The 19,523-nt window shown below is 34.0% G+C and overlaps 2 protein-coding genes across 2 annotated transcripts; one reads left to right on the top strand and one right to left on the bottom strand.

Moving 5' to 3' along the window:
* The first annotated feature begins 9,569 nt into the window (after positions 1 to 9,569).
* On the top strand, positions 9,570 to 10,579 carry LOC139892795 (uncharacterized). The gene is made up of 2 exons (XM_071875922.1): positions 9,570 to 9,846; positions 10,212 to 10,579. Exons 1-2 carry the CDS (start codon positions 9,675 to 9,677, stop codon positions 10,406 to 10,408), a joined length of 369 nt encoding a protein of 122 aa, XP_071732023.1. The 5' UTR covers positions 9,570 to 9,674; the 3' UTR covers positions 10,409 to 10,579.
* Positions 10,580 to 15,541: 4,962 nt separating this feature from the next.
* On the bottom strand, positions 15,542 to 18,448 carry LOC139892796 (probable folate-biopterin transporter 7). The gene is made up of 2 exons (XM_071875923.1): positions 18,013 to 18,448; positions 15,542 to 17,162 (listed from the first exon to the last, which is right to left on the bottom strand). The coding sequence occupies exons 1-2, from the start codon at positions 18,344 to 18,346 to the stop codon at positions 16,129 to 16,131; spliced, it is 1,368 nt and encodes a 455-aa protein (XP_071732024.1). The 5' UTR covers positions 18,347 to 18,448; the 3' UTR covers positions 15,542 to 16,128.
* Between the last annotated feature and the right edge of the window lie 1,075 nt (positions 18,449 to 19,523).

The raw sequence follows: 19,523 nt of genomic DNA on the forward strand, positions 1-19,523 counted from the left end.
TACAAAAATAATTTTGAACCTTAATATGTATATATATATATATATATATATATATATATATATATATATATATATATATATATATATATATATATATATACTTTTTCTATACACGTTGCAAGTTATTTATATATCAAATACAATCAAAAAGGAAATATTTCTTAAATCAAGGTGGACCTCTCAACAAAGAATTATCACAATACTTACGGGATTTATAATTGTTGAAATATCTGCTAATCCAATCGTTGGTATTATCTTCTAATTCCGTAGATGAATATATTAAGCATATATTGAGACAAATACGTTTAATCTAAAATATTATACATTTAATACTTTGTTAACATTTTCAAATTATAATATATATATATATATATATATATATATATATATATATATATATATATATATATATATATATATATATATATATATATATATATATATATATATATATATATATATATATATATATATATATATATATATTCATATCCATTTATATATTCGTTCGTGAATCGTCGAGCATAGTCAAAAGGGTAATTGAATGTATGAACATAGTTCCAAAATTTTCTAGACTCAACATTACAAACTTTGCTTATCTTGTCGGAATCATATAAAGATTAAGTTTAAATTTCGTCGAAAATTTCCGGGTTGTCGCACAATCACCATTATTCGTCGTCTAATATGAATTTAAAGAAATTATTGTTTTAATTTATTATGTACTCCGTACTCCGTATAACACAAGAACTACATTTTCCAACACTAAACCTGCTTTCACTTTTGAACCATCTAATCAAAAAGTATTTTACCTTCCATTTAACATTAACTCGTTTATAACTTACGAACTAGTTTAGTGACCCGTGAATTCACGGGTTGGACGAAGCAATCTACGTTAAAATATTACAGTATAATATTGTTATGCAATAATCATTCCAATAATAGTAGGAATAACATTCATAGATGTACATTTGAAAAAAAAAGCTATCACTAAGTAATATGATCTTGTATACTTAAAAAAAGCCCAATACTAACGGGTCAATATTGTCACTTTTAAATAATTCAATATTAAGCAAATTTAGTATTACAAAAGGCATTTACATCTTCAAAGTTTACCTTACTATACTTAAAAATTGTCTTCAAAACGATTCTTCTTACACGCTCACACTTAAAGCACATGAAGAAAAAATTAGCAGCTAGGCCAAGAGTAGTTTGGGGCTGCAACATTTACATATGAGCCACTTAGTAGTTAGACCACGGATAATGGTGACGCCTACGTGAAGCGAAAGAGGTGCATTTTTTGAGGCAAGTCAGTGACTGGACCATGCCAGGGAAGGGGAGAGTTGTTATGGGGGGCTTTTGTTAAAGGATGACAGTGAGAGTGGTATTTTATTTTTGATTTTTTGTTTGGTTGTTTTAGTTAGTTTTTATTAAGGTAAAATAATAAAATACAAAAAATAAAAAAGACTTAATTAAAAAAATATACTATAAACAAAGTAAAATGATTTTCTAACTTATGATTTTACTATTATTTATTTATTATTTATGTGAACTCACCAAACAGAGAAAAAGAAAAAATCTACCTACCTACCTCATTTTTAAATTTAACCTCAATAAAATAATACAATAAAACAGAAAAAAGGAAATAAACCTCGCCCTAATTTATGCTTGGAGTGCCCTCAATCTTCTTCTTCATCATACCATCGTTGCAGTTTTTTTTTTCATTTTTTTTGTTTTTAATTATTTATATTTAACTTCTTCACAGCATCCTCAAACCTCTCTTTTGAGTAGCCAATCCCCATTCGCCACCTCCGCAAACCGCCCCTCTTTCTCTGCGTGATTCGGCGACAAACGCCGCCGTACAAACGCCCACAAACGCCCATTTCCGGCGTTTGTGGTGGCATAGAGGCGGATGCCGCCGTGTTATCTATGGTCTTAGTATCATGCCACTATTCAATCTCGTTGGATATTGAAAAAACATAAAAGATAGATTAGCATTTGTTATTCAAACAATCACAAAGACAACATGTCAAACAATCGAATTATGTAATTAGATGAATATCAAGAACAATAACTATGATTACTGGACCATATTTCATTTCTAGGTATGCCAACAACTTTATAGACATTGGAAGTCGAACCCATATAATTTAATTAAATGATTACCCTTAAGAATTATGGAAATGACCCATCGATTTCTCCACCTTCTTAAAAGATCAAAGATGGTTTAGTTTTATAGGAGATGCACACGTAACTACTGAAAAGAGAGTTCATTCTCATGTATTTGTTGCTGCTCACTAAATAGTACTTAAATCAATGATCAACGCTAAGCATTGAATCAAAGAACAATTGTACATTTGTTAGACAAAGTATTAAAAATAAAATAATATCTACTACATAATTTGTATGTATTAACTTCAGTGTTACTTTTGATATATTATCAGTCGAATATTCTTCCTAATTCCATGAATATATTTCACCCATGACCTTTTCAAACACAGACTTGCAGCCATATAGACCTTGACTTGCAGCCATATAAACCTTGACTTTCTTACTAACAAATCCCCATAATCCTAATTTGAAGTGCTAGTAACCTTTGTTATATTGATGTAGCATCCACGATGCAATAAAATCTAGCATTTGCGGCCTTAATACCGCCACTGGTACATACGTCTTTCAAACATTTCAAGCATATTCTTCAAGTGCATCATTTCACAACCTGGCCAATTTGACTTTTGAAGTTCATCACATTACAGATATGCTTCTCTTATAGCAAAAAACAAAACAAAGTAGAAATCATACATACTATAATGCAACAAATCATACATAAATTGCAACTACATTAAGATATTTAAATAGATCTAGGACAAGAAGATTACAAATGTATGTAGTCGCAGATTCTCCTAGAAATGCTTCATGAAAACCTCCCTGTTTGAAGACGAAGAAATTAATCGCACAAAAACATTACAAAGGGTGAGATTAATCGTACCTTCCAGAAGACGAAAAACACACATGGTGGTTGCTTCGGAGCCCCCAAATTTTTTTCTCGCATTTTCTCATTTTTTTATTGTACTCTTATCAACTTTCACCTTCAAATACTCATTCAATACAACAAATCGATAAATTGATTTTACTTCAAAGATCCTAGAATTTTGGAACCAAATATCAAAAAGAGTTTCAGTATAATAATTAAACACTAAAAAACTAAGAAATATGACCGATTTTCATAATGTAAAAATGTAAATATAACATGAAAAAATGAAGAAAAATGGAAAAACCTGGAGATTTACAAGTGATTTAGAAGAGTTGGGGATATCAACAATGGTGAAAATGAATTTTGAATGAATATCTATATCTATATCTATACTTCTATACTATATATAATAACAAAGATAAAAATAGATCATCTTAAATAACAACATCTAATCATAGCCTTCAATTAACTTAATTCTAAATAATCTCAACCATTCATTTTCAAAAAACTTTCTAATGACATCATAATTATCACCTTGAATTGTATGATTACCAAAACACCCTTCTAATTAATATATTTATTTTAAGAATAGATGTAAATTTGTAGTAACTTATTTAAAGTGTTTAATTTGAGCAAATTAAAATTAATACTCAATATGCATTATTAGAAGTTATTTTACGTTCAATTTAATCCTCAACCAATTTTAGAGTCCATTATCTACTTTCCACTATTATAGGCTTAATTCAAGCTCATATCCTGTTATGATATCTCCTGCCCAACTTCCCCTATTCGTTATTCTGCACAAGATCAATATCAATAAATAAGATGGGTGACTAAAATAAACCAATCAAATTAACGAATTTATAGTTCAAATAATTAGTCGGAAACACTTTAATAATATTAATGCAATTTATATAATTAATGTGTAACTCAAAACTAATTACCTATAATTAAGCTATTTCAAAAATATACCAATCAACATTAATGATAGTGACAATATCAATTAGCCTATATTTTTTTGTTAAATAGATCATATGTGTTGGCTATTTAAAGTGCTGTCATTTCACAGTTCTATTCTAAAGGCGATGATCACCACCGATTTCTAAAGGTGATATAACATCATGTCTTAGGTTATTTGTAACATTATGCGTTTGTATAATTTTCTGATTTTGTGTTGTATTTTATTATATTGAGCGTCGCTCTGACATCTTTTTGGTTGATCTTGCTTGCAGGTTATGTCTTCATACGGATACGACACAGTTCGTAATCGTTGATATAGAACCGTATGATCATGTAGTTGGTAGTGTAACCCCATTATATGTAAGTGGGTCAAGTTCAGTCTTGCTAATAGGGTCTGTTTTATGTCTTATACTAAAACTACACTATTATTATCTACTTATTGAATATAACTCGAATCATTTCAAGAAAGTTATTGTTAATAAAATCCATTATTTGAAGAGACTAAGAACTGAAAAGAAGAAGCCATTAGTGCAATTACTTCTTATATGATACGGGTTTTAATATACGATACGGGTTTTGATATAACCATTGTTGTTATAGTTGCAGATTAGAGTAATACTTGCAGGTGCTATTGTGTTTGATAATTACGTAAACAATCAAATGTACGTAACATTACTTTAATACTGATTTTACTTTGGTTTAATTAATTGGTTATGAGTATGTGTTTCGTAAATGTTTCTAGATAAATTTAAAGTATAGTTCATATTATCATTGGGTGTTTATAATCTTAAAAACCTTATCTTTATATCTTAAAACATAAGTACTTAAGTAATTGGTTGTAGTCTTTATATGTAACTATTATGCAACTTAATATGACTGCAATAAGCATCAGTTTGAGCTAACCTTGCTTATGATTGGTTTAATGTGTATTTAGTTTGAGGCATTATGATTTTAAAGGCGCGCGTTCATTTTTTCACAATTATGAGTAATCGTCGTAAACAATGGCTTTCATGGCTTTATTTCTATTACTTTTCAGCCCATATATTACACAGTAAAATCAGTATTTTAGCCCTTTTAAACCTTTTGACCTATAGCCTATTGGTTATAACATATAACCACAATTCTTTTCGTTTTACCTATTATATCATCTTTGAAGCATATCTCTAATTAGCCCATTTATTAGTATATGGGTTGAGGTTGTCACCTCTTTCTCCATATAATTTCTCCATTAAGAGTCCTTTCTCCACAACACATGTGATATAAACGTTTAATAATGAAATAACTTTATAACACAATTCTACTATGTTTTCAATTCACTGTCTATTAACTTTGGCGTTTCATTGTAAAAAGTTGATTTTATTTTAAAAAAATTCTTAATATGGAAAGTGGATAACACAAGATGAATTGAAGATAGTAGAAGAAGCTGAATTTGAACAATTTTAAACACATGACATTTGCCTATTGAAAGGACCCGTTCATATACATTATAAACGATTCACAATAGTTGATTACATGGCGAGGTATTTGACCTCTATATGATACATTTTACAAACATTGCATTCGTTTTTAAAAGACAAACTTTCTTTACAACGAAAGTTGACGGCATGCACACCATTTCATAATACATCCAACTATAATTGGCTTAATAATAATCTTGATGAACTCAATGACTCGAATGCAATGTCTTTCAAAATATGTCATGAATGACTCCAAGTAATATCCTTAAAATGAGCTAATGCACAGCGGAAGATTTCTTTAATACCTGAGAATAAACATGCTTTAAAGTGTCAACCCAAAGGTTGGTGAGTTCATAGGTTTATCATAACAATCATTTCAATATATTAATAGACCACAAGATTTCCGTTTATAAATATATGTACACTCGCAAGTGTATAAAAGTATTCTATAAGTTGTAGGCACCCGGTAACAAGCCTTAACGTTCATGTTTTACCCTCTGAAGTACACCAAATCAGGTGTGTTTAAAATAACCTCGAAGTACTAAAGCATCCCATAGTCAGGATGGGGTTTGTCAGGCCCAATAGATCTATCTTTAGGATTCGCGCCTACCGTACATAGACAAGTAGTTTAATGTTACCAAGCTAAGGGTATATTTCTGGTTTAAACCCACGTAGAATTAGTTTTAGTACTTGTGCCTATTTCGTAAAACATTTATAAAAACAGCGCATGTATTCTCAGTCCCAAAAATATATATAAAAGGAAGCAAATGAAACTCACCATACTGTATTTCGTAGTAAAAATACATATAACGTCATTTAACATGTGCAAGGTTGGCCTCGGATTCACGAACGTATCAATATTGAGATTCAATATTGCAGGAAAGTACGTAGACGCAACGGAGATGATAAACACTAGATTGACCTCACGAGCATACCCATGAACCATACTCATCACTTCCATAGCTATAACCCATAATTTCCTTAGCTTCGACTCATTCAAAAAAAACTATTTTGAAATCACTCGGACAACACTCCGTCGTAATATTTTATATATACTAATAATATCTTGAAATAATACAGAGCAAATATATATATATATATATATATATATATATATATATATATATATATATATATATATATATATATATATATATATATATATATATATATATATATATATATATATAAATCGATTGAGAGAGTTTAGAGAAATATATTTTCAAGTTTCTATGAAATAATGAAACCTATTGAATTCTATTTATAATAGATTTTTGAATTATTAAAGTGAATTATTAAAGTATGAATTATTAAAGTGAATTATTAAAGTATGAATTATTAAAGTGAATTATTAAAGTATGAATTATTAAAGTATGAATTATTAAAGTGAATTATTAAAGTATAATTTATTAAAGTTAAAGTAAAGTAAAAGTAAAGTAAAGGTAAAGTTAAAGTATAGTAAAAGTATAAAAACTATGTATGTATAATACGCGTATAAGTATATATAATATTAATTTAAATCGTTATATATATTTAATTAAATAAAATATAAATATCGTTATATTTATTATACTAGTTAAGTAATGAGTTGTCAAAAGTGATTGTAGATATTTATAAAAGTTATATACGTTTTAATAATAAAGTTCTTTTTAAACTGAAAACGTCTTTGTACGTTTGAAAATAGATTAATAGAATATTATGGAAACCAATTCTCCACTAACTTTTGTCTAACTTTCGTAAATGACACTTTTTGTTTTTATTTATAAATAGCTTTACAAATTATTCTGAATATCGTTAAGAAGAATAGATTTTCTCAAATCATAGTGGACCTCTCAGCAGAGACTTGTAATCATAATTCAATGTTTCTGATAATTCAATCATTTAATATATTTTTTTTAATTTCGTCGAAAATCATATTGAAACAAATACGTTCGTGTAAAGTATTATACGTTTAATACTTTATTAATATTCTCAAGTTATAATATATATATATTCATATACATATCTATTTATATATAACGGTTCGTGAATCGTCGGAATTTGGTCGAGGTTATAATGAATGTATGAACACAGTTTAAAATTCTTGAGATTTAACTTAACAAACTTTGCTTATCGTGTCGGAATAATATAAAGATTAAAGTTTAAATTTGGTCGGAAATTTCCGGGTCGTCACAGTTCTGTAACACCCCAGCTTAACATGACTACAATATTGTCCGCTTTGCCCGCAGGCGCACGGCTTTTTCTTGGCTACCACACACGAGAAGCACTTTCCCAGGAGGTCACCCATCCTAGTAGTGCTCTCGCCTGAGCACGCTTAACTGCAGCGTACTCACACATCTGCTCTGCCCGTGGTCCCAAAACGCGTTGTGTCATTTAAGCGTGAGTATTACTTTATAATCCCATGATCACTCATGTTCGTGGGCGATGTGAGATTTGCCTAGGGTGTTACATTCACCCCCCCCCCCCCTTAGGGACTCATCGTCCTCGATGAGGTTTGCCCCACCACCCCCAACGGCACATGAGTGGCTCTGATACCATTCTGTAACACCCCAGCTTAACATGACTACAATATTGTCCGCTTTGCCCGCAGGCGCACGGCTTTTTCTTGGCGACCACACACGAGAAGCACTTTCCCAGGAGGTCACCCATCCTAGTAGTGCTCTCGCCTGAGCACGCTTAACTGCAGCGTACTCACACATCTGCTCTGCCCGTGGTCCCAAAACGCGTTGTGTCATTTAAGCGTGAGTATTACTTTATAATCCCATGATCACTCATGTTCGTGGGCGATGTGGGATTTGCCTAGGGTGTTACACCTATTGAAGGTAAAATATTAAGAAGTGTTGGATAGTCTCAAGTGGTGTAGATTTGAAGCTTTGAACGAAAGAAAGTGCATATTAAATCGGTGGTTTTATGGTGGGATATATGGGTGAATGACCCAAAGTTAGTGAGTTCTAACTGAGTGGGTCTAAACAGGCAATATAGTAGCTATGGTTATGAGTAAATAAGGGAAGTGTTTCATGAAATAGATGTACTCCATAGATAATTCTTATGTATATAAAATTCTAGCAAAATCTATGTGTTTAAGTAATTCAAATTTTGTTAAATTAAATTATCAAGTGATGATATTCACGTTTACCTGATCAGTTTGTGATTTCAGTTTGATAAATGGAATATGAGTGTGTAGTATTTTTTCTGTTTGTGTGGTTATATTTTACTGTTTTAGGGAATTGCATAAATGATATAGTGTAAGTGGACTTTTATCAAGTGGAATTAGCACAATTAATAATGTAAGTTGTTTACTTTTCATGATATGGTTGTATGCATCATACATTGTAGCTTTATGGAGTGTGCATTACTATATAAAACGTTTTGTATTGATAATTGATGATGCATTAATCAAATTATTTATAAATCATAATTTATTCTTGATTAGTCCAATAAATAAGTCCAGCGAATTCGCGGGCATTAAGCTAGTGGAGTATTAAATACACTAAAATAATATGAGATGAGATGAGATATTGGTTTAGAGCGTGCAAATATTTAGTTTGTCAAGAAATAATTACAGTTCCAAGAAACAATTCAGAAAAAAAAAAAAAAAAGAATCGTGTAAGTTTCCAAGAGTTATTTTAAATTTTAATTAAGTATTATTAAAAGCATGACATCATGTGATTAATATGTAAGAGTGACACGTTGCATGTTACAACTATAGAAACATATGTTACAACTCATAGAAGCAGCTCATGACCTCATCAAAAACTCCCATTTTATAGATAGAATAGATAGATAGATTTGTGAAATTAATATTATTAATTAACATATTAATATTTATTTTGATGAGAATAAAAAAGTACGGTAATTTTTATTTATATTACTGAATAAATAATTAAAATTTAAAACAATAGTCGATAGTTAAAATTTAAATAATTGGTTAAAAAATATGAGAGAGAGTGAGAGATAAATATGGTAACATCAAAATTGATGATGAAATTATCATTTTGAATAATCAAACTACTGAGATTACATTTCCTTACATAACTTTGGCTGTTTTGACATGTAATCTTAAGATTTAAGTAATTTAATTGAACTTAGTTTAATGACTATTTTCATCAATAATCAATAATAAATAATAAAAATATAAATAAAACTAATTACTCCGTATTTATTTACGGAGTAGAACTCAGTGGAGGTGCGAATAGCAAGACCAGTGTGGGTATTTTCAATTTCAAATTCAAAAGCAGTCAAAGAATTACGTTAGGGTTTCATACTCCAGAAATTAACGATCCAAAATGGCTTCATCAGCAGACATGAAAGGATTTTTCAAACAACGGAAGAAGAATGCTGGAATCAGTAAACCTTCAGCAACCAAATCTAAGCCAAAATCCAAAACTTCTGCGAGTTTCGGATCTAATACTGCACAACCTCCTGCTCTAATCGCCCATGGTTCTCCTGATCTCCAAGGTAATTAGAATAACCGTAAGGAATCAAGAATTTAATTACATATAGGAGTACGTATGTATAGTTAGGGTTAGGGTTAGGTCTGATAACTTTTGAATTAGGGCAAATATTATGACGATAAGGTTAATACGCTAGTTTACGTGCCTATTGGTTTCGAAGACTTTAGTTTACTCAATCAGGCTTTCAACAGAATTTTTAGAGCTTACATCTTTTTCTAAAAAGCTGGAAAATAACCAGTTTGATGTTTGGAATTCATCAAACTGGTATTCAGAGTTTAAACTGTATTTGAAGTTGAAAATAGTTTTATTTTATTTGAAATGTTTTTACATGATACTGAGTATATTTTATTGATTTACTTGTATTGACAGAGAATCATGATGCAAATGAAGAAGTATTGAGGCAATTTGACATGAACATGTCGTATGGGCCATGTGTTGGAATGAAGAGAATCGATCGTTGGAATAGGGCCGTGAAACTAGGGATGAACCCTCCTAAAGATGTTCATCGTCTCTTAACATCTGATTCCAAGGTTTGTGCAGACTCATTGTGGGATGGTCGTGTTTGAATAATAACGCGGAAATTTGTGCGTCAAGGTAGGCTTTGTTGTGTTTGTTGCCCTGTACAGTGTCTAGCTGACTTGGGCTTTGTTCTTGTCATGTTTATCTTTGACATTGTTAAACTTATGCTTGAGGTTGTTATAATTATGCTTGAAGTTAAGGATTGATGGTTTGGGTTCTATTGTCTGCTTAACTTTGGTATAATAGAATCAGTTTTTCTATTGAGTTTGGTTTCTGGAAATACAATGCGTAACTGCACCAATTACACTGAAAAAGTCATTGTGGTTCAAATTTTTGCAAATATATATTTTTTCTGCAAAAAAACGTGGTCGTTTTTCAAACGAAAACGCCCTCAACATGGAATACAAAAGGACAAGAGAAAAACGGGAAAGCTCGCACCTAGAACGCAACCATCCAAACAAAAACTATCTATAAACGAGCCTCCTAACATCCCGAAAAAACTAAAAACATACTAATCAAACAAAAACTGAGAAAAACATGAAAACACAAGGAATGAAACCAAGCGATAAACATAGGATGGACCACACCAATCAACCTCAAGGACCCGCCATTTTCAATTTTTCATTAACCGTCTCTTTCAGAGAATGCGTCCTTGACCGATTCTCAATCTTGTATGATAACACATTAGCGGATCCATCACCCGGCACGCTCTCCCCGACCAAACCTGTCATCATATCATCGAATGCCGCGAAAGCCTGCATGGACATATTTCCTCTCCCGATTGCCGAAGAGCCGCCATCTTGTATCATTCACTCCTCTAACTTAAATTCTGAAGATATGATACATGATTATATGAAAGAATTATACTAATATTCCATAATTCTAATCACAAGAGGATCAAACAAACGATTTCAAAGTCTAAAACACATTCAATAAATAGATATGTATAACGTCTTCAAGTTGAACGGCTCTAACTGGTCCCTAGTAACGTCGATCCTGATACGGGTTCCTGGACATTAAATACTATGTGTGCATCTTTTATTTTAGCATTCACATAAACACCAAACATATGTAGATAGCAGCCTCAAATGCGTGTTCTGAAATCTAGGCGATGCTTACACATAAATACAACAATACAACAACAACAACAACAACAACAACAACAACAACAATACCCAATTCCACTAAAATGGAGTATGGGAGATGTTAGATGTAGACAGTCTTTCCTCTACCCTAGAGTAAACGGGAAGTCATTTCTCCCCCCACGGATACCTATCGGTCCGCGGGTAAAAGAAGTCGTCCCTCCCTATACTATAGGGCAGAGAGACTGCTTCCCAAGGACCTCCGGCCAGAAGAACCATGAAATCCGTTAAGTGAAGTAACTAAATGTAAGTAAAGTAAAGTAGATAAAAGGAACCTTACCGTGAAAAATGTAAAGGTAAATATGACATGTAACAAAGTAAAGTAAAAGAACATATAAGTGAAAAATGTAAGTGTCAAGTATGCAAGTATAACAAGCCATGTAAGTATAAAATGTGTATGTAAGCATGTAGGTATAAATCATGTAGTTATAATATGCAGTATAAAACATATAAGTATACTATGTAAGCATAAAGACATGTAGCATGTAAATGTAAATACGTGTAATTTAATGCGATATAATGTAATGCAACATGTAACGGTATAGTGCTATAAGGCATGTAAATAAGTATAATGTAATGCACACAACATGTTGGGATATGCTACAATAAGTATTAGTATGCGAAAAAAAAAAAAAAATGGTAATACAAACATATATGAAGCAAAAAAGCAAGTAGGCAAAAAGGCATACGATAAAAATATATAAAACTAAATAGAAAATTAAAAAAAATAAGAATATAAAATAAAATATATATACAACCTAATCATCAATCCTAATTCTACTCCTCCACAAATTTCTATCAGAAGTCATGTCCTCGGTCAATAAAAACTCCTTCATGTCAAGCTTCAGTCTATCCTCCAACCTACGTGTAGGTCTACCTCTTCTCCTTACGCCGCCAACCGTGAGGGCTTCAACTCTCCTGACCGGTGCTGTGGGTGGCCGCCTCCTTACATGGCCAAACCATCTAAGTCGTCCTTCTCTCATCTTGTTGACGATATTCCCAACTTTTAAGTTCTTTCTAAAAATTCCATTAGGTATCATGTCTAACATGGTCTTACCACACGTCCACCTAAGCATCCTCATTTCTGCCACCTCCATCCTCCTCTCTTGGGCCTTCGTCATTGGCCAACACTCCGATCCGTACAACATGGCCGGTCTAATCGCTACCTTAAAGAATTTCCCCTTCAATTTAAGAGGTATCTTCTTGTCGCACAAAACCCCTTTCGCAGCTCTCCACTTCAGCCATCCTACTCTTATACGGTGAGACACATCCTCATCTATCCTTCCCGATTTGTGTAGCATTGATCCTAAGTATCTAAAGGAATCCTGTGGATGTAAGACCTGATCCCCAATACGAATATCCACAGTATCATTGTGATCTTCGATCCTCCCGTAGTCGCATCTAAGATACTCTGATTTAAGTCTACTAATCCAAAGTCCATTTTGTTCCAGGGCATTCCTCCATTGCTCCAGCCTTCTGTTTAGCTCATCCTGGGATTCCGATACTAAGACAATATTTTTCGGCAAAAATCAAGCACCAAGGGATACTCCCTTGTATCCTTTGGGACAGGTCGTCTAAGACTAAAGCGAAAAGAAAAGGGCTAAGAGCAGATCCTTGATGTAAACCTACTTCTACTGGGAAATACTCTGTGTATCCTACTGTCGTCCGAACGCGAGTTTTCGCCCCCTGGTACATGTCCATAATAGCTCTTATATACCTACTTGGGATACCTCTACCATTAAGGATCTTCCAAATCAACTCTCGTGGGACACTATCATAAGCTTTTTCCAAGTCTAAGAAAGCCATGTGTAGGTTCTTTTGTTTCTCTCTATACTTCTCCATAAGACTTCTAATAATGTGAATTGCCTCCATCGAGGAGCGTCCTGGCATGAACCCAAATTGATTCTCTGACACCTTTGTCTCACGTCTAAGCCTAGTCTCAATCACTCTCTCCCATAGTTTCATGGTATGGCTAAGTAACTTTATACCTCTATAGTTACTACACGTCTGTGCATCCCCTTTGTTCTTGTAAATGGGAATAACCTCGCTCAGTCTCCACTCCATTGGCATTTTTGCGCTTCTAAACGTCATGTTGAAAAGGTTTGTCAACCACTTAACCCCATCATTGCCTAAGCACCGCCACGCCTCTATGGGAATTTGGTCCGGTCCTACTGCTTTGTTTCTCCCCATCTTGCGTAGGGCCACTCTAACTTCCCCATGGTTGATCCTCGTGCAGAAACAGTTGTTTTGATATTGTGGAGCCATATCATAGACATGAGGTTCTCCATTCCTAGTCCTTCCCCCATCGAAAAGGGATGAGAAGTATTCTTCCCATCGTTTCCTAATTTTGTCTTCCTTCACTATGCTTTGACCTGCTTCATCCTTGGTATATTTGATGTTATCCAGATCCCTTTGCCGACGCTCCCTAGCTTTGGCTATCCTGTAGATGTCGTTTGCCCCTTCTTTAGAGTCTAGTCTCTTATATAAGTCTTCGTAAGCTTTATCTTTTGCACGTGTAACGGCGATCTTTGCTTCTCTCTTGGTTTCTTTATAGCTATTTTCTATGCTAGTTCTGTCTGCTAGTGTACCCCCTCTAAAGGAGGTGAGCTCCCGAAACCTCGCTTGTTTAAGCGCGACTTTAGTTTGGACCTCGTCGTTAAGCCACCATGATTCTCTACAACCATTTTGGGCTCTCGACGTCCCAACTGCCACTCCCAAGGATTCTTTTGCCACCCCTCTAATAGTGGACGCTAGGTTGTTCCACATCTGATCTGCATCAATAAAGGCTGCATTTTCCAATTCAGCACTCATTCTTTCAACAACATTAGCCCTAAAAGTCTCCGCCTTCTCTCCATTTAAGTTCTTCCAGAGGATTCTGGGTTGTTGTACCTCTCTCGCCCTCCTGTTTACCCGTCCCTGGGTACCTAACTCCATGACCAACAGTCTATGCTGGGATGAACAAGTCCAGGTTGGGAGGACCTTACAGTCCTTACAGTTCCTAAGGTCACCCCTGCGAAGAAGGAAAAAGTCAATTTGGGTACTATGACCCCCACTATGGAAGGTGGCTAGCTGAGCATCCCTCTTCTTGAAGAAAGAGTTTGCAACAACCAGATCATGGGCAATGGCGAACTCGAGAATTGAGCGCCCTTCTTCATTTCTAACCCCATACCCAAAGCCCCCATGGGCTCCCCTATATCCCTCTACCTCCGCTCCTATATGACCATTAAGATCGCCCCCTATAATAAATCGATGGTCCGCTGGACATCCCCTTACAACCTCATCTAACAATTCCCAGAAACTCTTCTTCTCCGCTTCTCCTAAACCTACGTGGGGTGCGTAAGCGCTAATGACCGTGAACGTCTCCTCATTAATTATAAACGTAACCAACATAATCCTATCGCTAAACCTACCCACATCAACAACATGATCCTTGGGTGTTGGACCTAAAAGGATTCCTACTCCATTTCGAGCTGTCCTAGAGCCCGAGTACCACAACCTGTAGTTATTAAAGTCCACCGCCTCCTGTCCCTTCCATCTAGTCTCTTGAACGCACACTATTTCCACCTTACACTTAAGAAAGATATCCACAAGCTCAATCCTCTTGCCCATCAAAGTTCCTACATTCCAACTTCCCACTCTAATCTTACCTGGGGTTGCTACTCTACTCCCTCCTCCAACCCCTCTAAAGCTACCCGCCCCTAAACTAGGAGGACATGACCTCACGTGACCATACGAAAGTGTGGTGTCTATATTATCCGGTAGGCTACAACGTATAGCAAAAAAGCAAGAAAAGAGAAATTTATATAACTAATTAATAGATAAATATATAGATATAAATATATAGGTATATATATATATAGCTAATAATAATTATATATATTTAATATTTACTAATTAATAGATAAATATAAATAATACGCCGTATATGTTGATGTTATAATAACAATTGTAGTATGGATACAGATAGGTATCAAAACAGCAGCAAATAATAATTAAAAACAACACTAGTGGGTAAAGTACACAAGGTCTAAGCAGAAGCAACAATATAAGACTCCCTGAATAATACAGAATCAATAATCAATATACAGTCTTAAAACAAGAAGCAAAGATAGAAGTAAGTAAAGGGAGCAAAAACAGAAGCGTGGACAAATACTAAATCAATAAACGGTCCTAAAAAGTAGTAGTAAAAATTAAGATATAAGCTAAACGTAAAGAAGAAAATAAAAGCCAAAAAGGAAAATACGAAGGGGAAGAAACGCAAAACCAGTCGTGGTAGGGTCTATTCGCGGTGGTCGGAGTTGCCCGGCAGTTGCTGAAAATATGCCGGAAAACACAAAACCGCCGAGCTGGGTATTAGCGCGTGGCGGCGCATTGACAGACCAGCGGCGGTAAAACTGGTACCGGTGTGTTCGGGAAACGAAATAGAATAAATTGGTGGTGGTGGCTTGGTCTAGATCTCTCTAATTTGAGAGAAATTGGGGTTTAAAAGTAAATGGGGTTTTGGAGGAGGTAATAAGAAGAGCTGCAGGAGATCTAAATAATATATATAAATACAACAATACGTATATGCGATATGCACAGCTAATGGGCCATGAACGATTGGTTTTGCACCAAAGTCTCCCTCTTTACAAATCTTTCTTTACGGCTTTGACTTTTGGTACGTCCGGGATAAAAGAAGACCAAAACAGAGGCAGAACAGTGAATGCAGCCTGAATTAGTAGGCCTTTTGGTAGACCAGAAAAATCAGTTTTTGTGACCTCAACGTATGAGGAAAGTGCAACCCCGAGGTATCCACTTACAATTAAAGCCAATGTAATAGACGACGTAACAAACGCCATTAAAGACCCTTCACAACCGGGTGGACATAGTTTTGCCATTAGAACACTAAAAGGTAGAATCTTGAATAAGTATAAAACCTCCAACAATCCAGAAACAACTACTACGTATACCGGGTCTTGTATCCCCATCGTTCGATAGAAACCTTTCACAAATAACGCGTCTGATAGCATCAAGAAAGCCAATGTTATTTGAATCGATGAAATCAGTTTTCTTGGTGTGATTGATTTCAGGTACCGATTATATACAACACCCCATAACAACATAGCTACCTGACCAACCACCTTTGAAATCCCAAGAACCGATGACTCGATCTTTAAGTGTTGCGTTTGATAGAAGAAAATTGAGCCAGTTAATGCTGGAATTATTGCGCAAGATCCTGCAAACCATAGGATTGGGCGATACATCTCAGGTTTTCTTAGCACCGTAACAAGATCTGATAATTGACGTTTTATACCATGGTTAGACTGGTTTTTTGGTAGGTTTAGTGAACTTTCGCTTACGGAAATAGTGATAAAGAACTGGATAGTTAACAGTGTTCCAAACGACAAGAACATCGATCTTGCCGAAAACTGATCAATAGATACGCCACCTAAAAGGTTACCCATGATACCACCAATCGATGCAGCCACCCACACAAATGATTGGAGATCAGATTTGAAAGTGGTTTGTTTTCCAAATTCTGCAATTAAAGCATCATTCACAACCTTAACTATGGCAGCACCAAAGTTTCCAAGGAAGAGATAAACAGTGATTGTGAAAAATGAAATGGTTGAAGAGGATGAAGATGCTATAGCAAACCATGATATAGCTTGTAACAAAGCTGCAAACAATAATACAATTCAGTTCATCAATATCTGATAAAGCATGCAAATATTAGGTTGTTCTAGTATCTAGACCAGAGAGTAAAAGTGACAGTATGAACAGATTTGATAACAAAGCTGCAGAACACTTCTTTTTACACATTACTCCGTATTAAAAGATTTAAAAAATGATTATCGTCATAATTACGATTACATAAACAAAGTTGTCGAAACAATAAGAAAAAATTATTTGGGTGGTCCCTATATTTTACTCCAAATTTCAAGCAGAGTCCTATGTTTCTTTTACGGCCACTTGGGTGGTCACTATGATTTACCAATTTTACGTGGGTGGTCACTATAATAGACGTTAAAAAAGTCCGTTAAGTAAATACTTTGTTGGTCCATGATACTAACAAACGTTAATCGTTTCGGTTTCGCGTTTTAGTTTCGCATTTCAGTTTCACGAAAACGCGAAAACCGAAACTTGAAACTGAAATGTGAAACCGAAACGCAAAACCGAAGCGCGAAACCGAAACAATTAACGTTTGTTAGCGTCAGGGACCGCGAAAATATTCACTTAACGGACTTTTTAACGTGTGTTAGCGTCAGGGACCATCGACGTAACATTAAATCACGGTGACCACCAAGTCAAACAAAAAACATAGAGACTCCATGGGACCAATTTTTTAAAATAACAATCTAAATCGTTCACTAGACACTAGGAACAGTTCTTCTAACAATAAAAAGTACTAATACGGAGTAACTAAAAATCATATATTGATAATGCACAATTGGTTACACTAATACATGTATACATAAACACAATAACAACAATGGACGGAATTATTAGTAACAAGACGTGAATCGAACCTCCAAACGCAATATAAGGTATTCGATGTTGTCCAAACACATAAAACGAATCAGACACAAGCCCATAAAAAGGTTTTGCAACCATTGGTAAATTTGCAGAGTTCTGTAAAATTTGCAAACTTGCTGGATCCACACGTAAGCCGTCTTTTAAGAAGAATGTAACCGCCATCCATGGAAAGCATCGAAATCCTTGCATCCAAAACCCTAACCCTAACAACAACTTAACTTTATTTTCTTTTTCTGTTGAAGAGTTAGAACGATTTCGGTGATATTTGATAGTATCGTTACTTGATTTTGTGATTGAATCGAGTTTGTTATCGGTTGAAGTTTCCATTACCGGTTATTGGTTACCGAAAAATTGGACGGAATTGTTATGGTTTATGTTGGATTTCGGATTGCCAGATAAATAATTAAATGATTAAATATTAAAGATTCAAAAGATACTAAAAACGAAAATGGAATTTTGTTTGATTTTGATATGGTTTAGAGAGTGAGACAATAGATGATGTGTAATTCACACGGAGGTTTCAACAGTTTGCAAAAAAGGCCTGTGTAGATGTCATTTTCCACTTTTTTTTTTTTTTAAAATCGGAGAATCTCATATTAAACACATAAATTGCATACTTAGTGATCTCCGGTTTAGAAACTCTTTGAGTGCTGTGCGGAAGAGGAAAAAAAGTAAAAAAGTTCCCCACATTGAGAAGGGTAACTAAATTACATATTTAATCTTTCTAATGTTACCTTTGCGTCTATTCTTTAATGGTAACTTTCAATTTCAACTACAAACTTGAAACTACTAATTAATTTTTTTTTAATAGAAAAAATCTAACTAATATTCTAACCACGGGCGAGTTTACGTAGTGACCCGTGAGTATACGGGACACCGCTATTTTAGAAATTATTAATAGAAGATACACTGTAAATTATATAGGACACCACTAAATTTAACTAGAGGACCCCATATCTTTTTCGAATTATGTTTTTTTCTTTAAAATGTATATGACAATACTATATTTAACTACTCGGACCCGATATATTTTCCGAAACTTGTATTTTTTTTAAGGTAAACAACCACTAAAATATGATTTAGATATAATTAGTATAGAAAAAAATTTCAGGACCCCATTGTATTTGCATCCTGAAATCGCCACTGATTCTAACCGCATATGTTAAGGACATTTGATAATGTTAAATTTTTCTTGAATAATTCAGATTATGAAATTTTTTTTTTTTTTTTTTTTTTGTGGTAACGGTGGAACCTCAACTACGAAGCAGGCACATTGGCCCCAACGCAGAGGGTAAACCCCCGGGTAAACCGCAAGCCGACCCTCACGGTTACCAGGTAAAGCATCCTCAGGTGAGCTCCCTTTTTGAACGAGATGTCAGATTATGATTTATAATCATGTATAATTGAAAATTAATAACTTTAACAAATGCATTTTATGTTATAATTAGATTAGATAGTTTTTGTTCATTGTTAAATGCTTAACTTGTGTCCTTAGAGCACTAAT

This window comes from Rutidosis leptorrhynchoides, chromosome 2, assembly GCF_046630445.1.
Source record: "Rutidosis leptorrhynchoides isolate AG116_Rl617_1_P2 chromosome 2, CSIRO_AGI_Rlap_v1, whole genome shotgun sequence".
Classification (NCBI taxonomy): domain Eukaryota; kingdom Viridiplantae; phylum Streptophyta; class Magnoliopsida; order Asterales; family Asteraceae; genus Rutidosis; species Rutidosis leptorrhynchoides.

Excerpts from the sequence above, each read along its gene's own strand:
- LOC139892796 (XM_071875923.1), bottom strand. The coding sequence starts at position 18,346 with ATGGAAACTTCAACCGATAACAAACTCGATTCAATCACAAAATCAAGT. Across the intron at positions 17,163-18,012 it reads ACCTTATATTGCGTTTGGAG|CTTTGTTACAAGCTATATCA; the intron begins GTTCGATTCACG and ends TATTGTTTGCAG.
- LOC139892795 (XM_071875922.1), top strand. The coding sequence starts at position 9,675 with ATGGCTTCATCAGCAGACATGAAAGGATTTTTCAAACAACGGAAGAAG. Across the intron at positions 9,847-10,211 it reads TGGTTCTCCTGATCTCCAAG|AGAATCATGATGCAAATGAA; the intron begins GTAATTAGAATA and ends TTGTATTGACAG.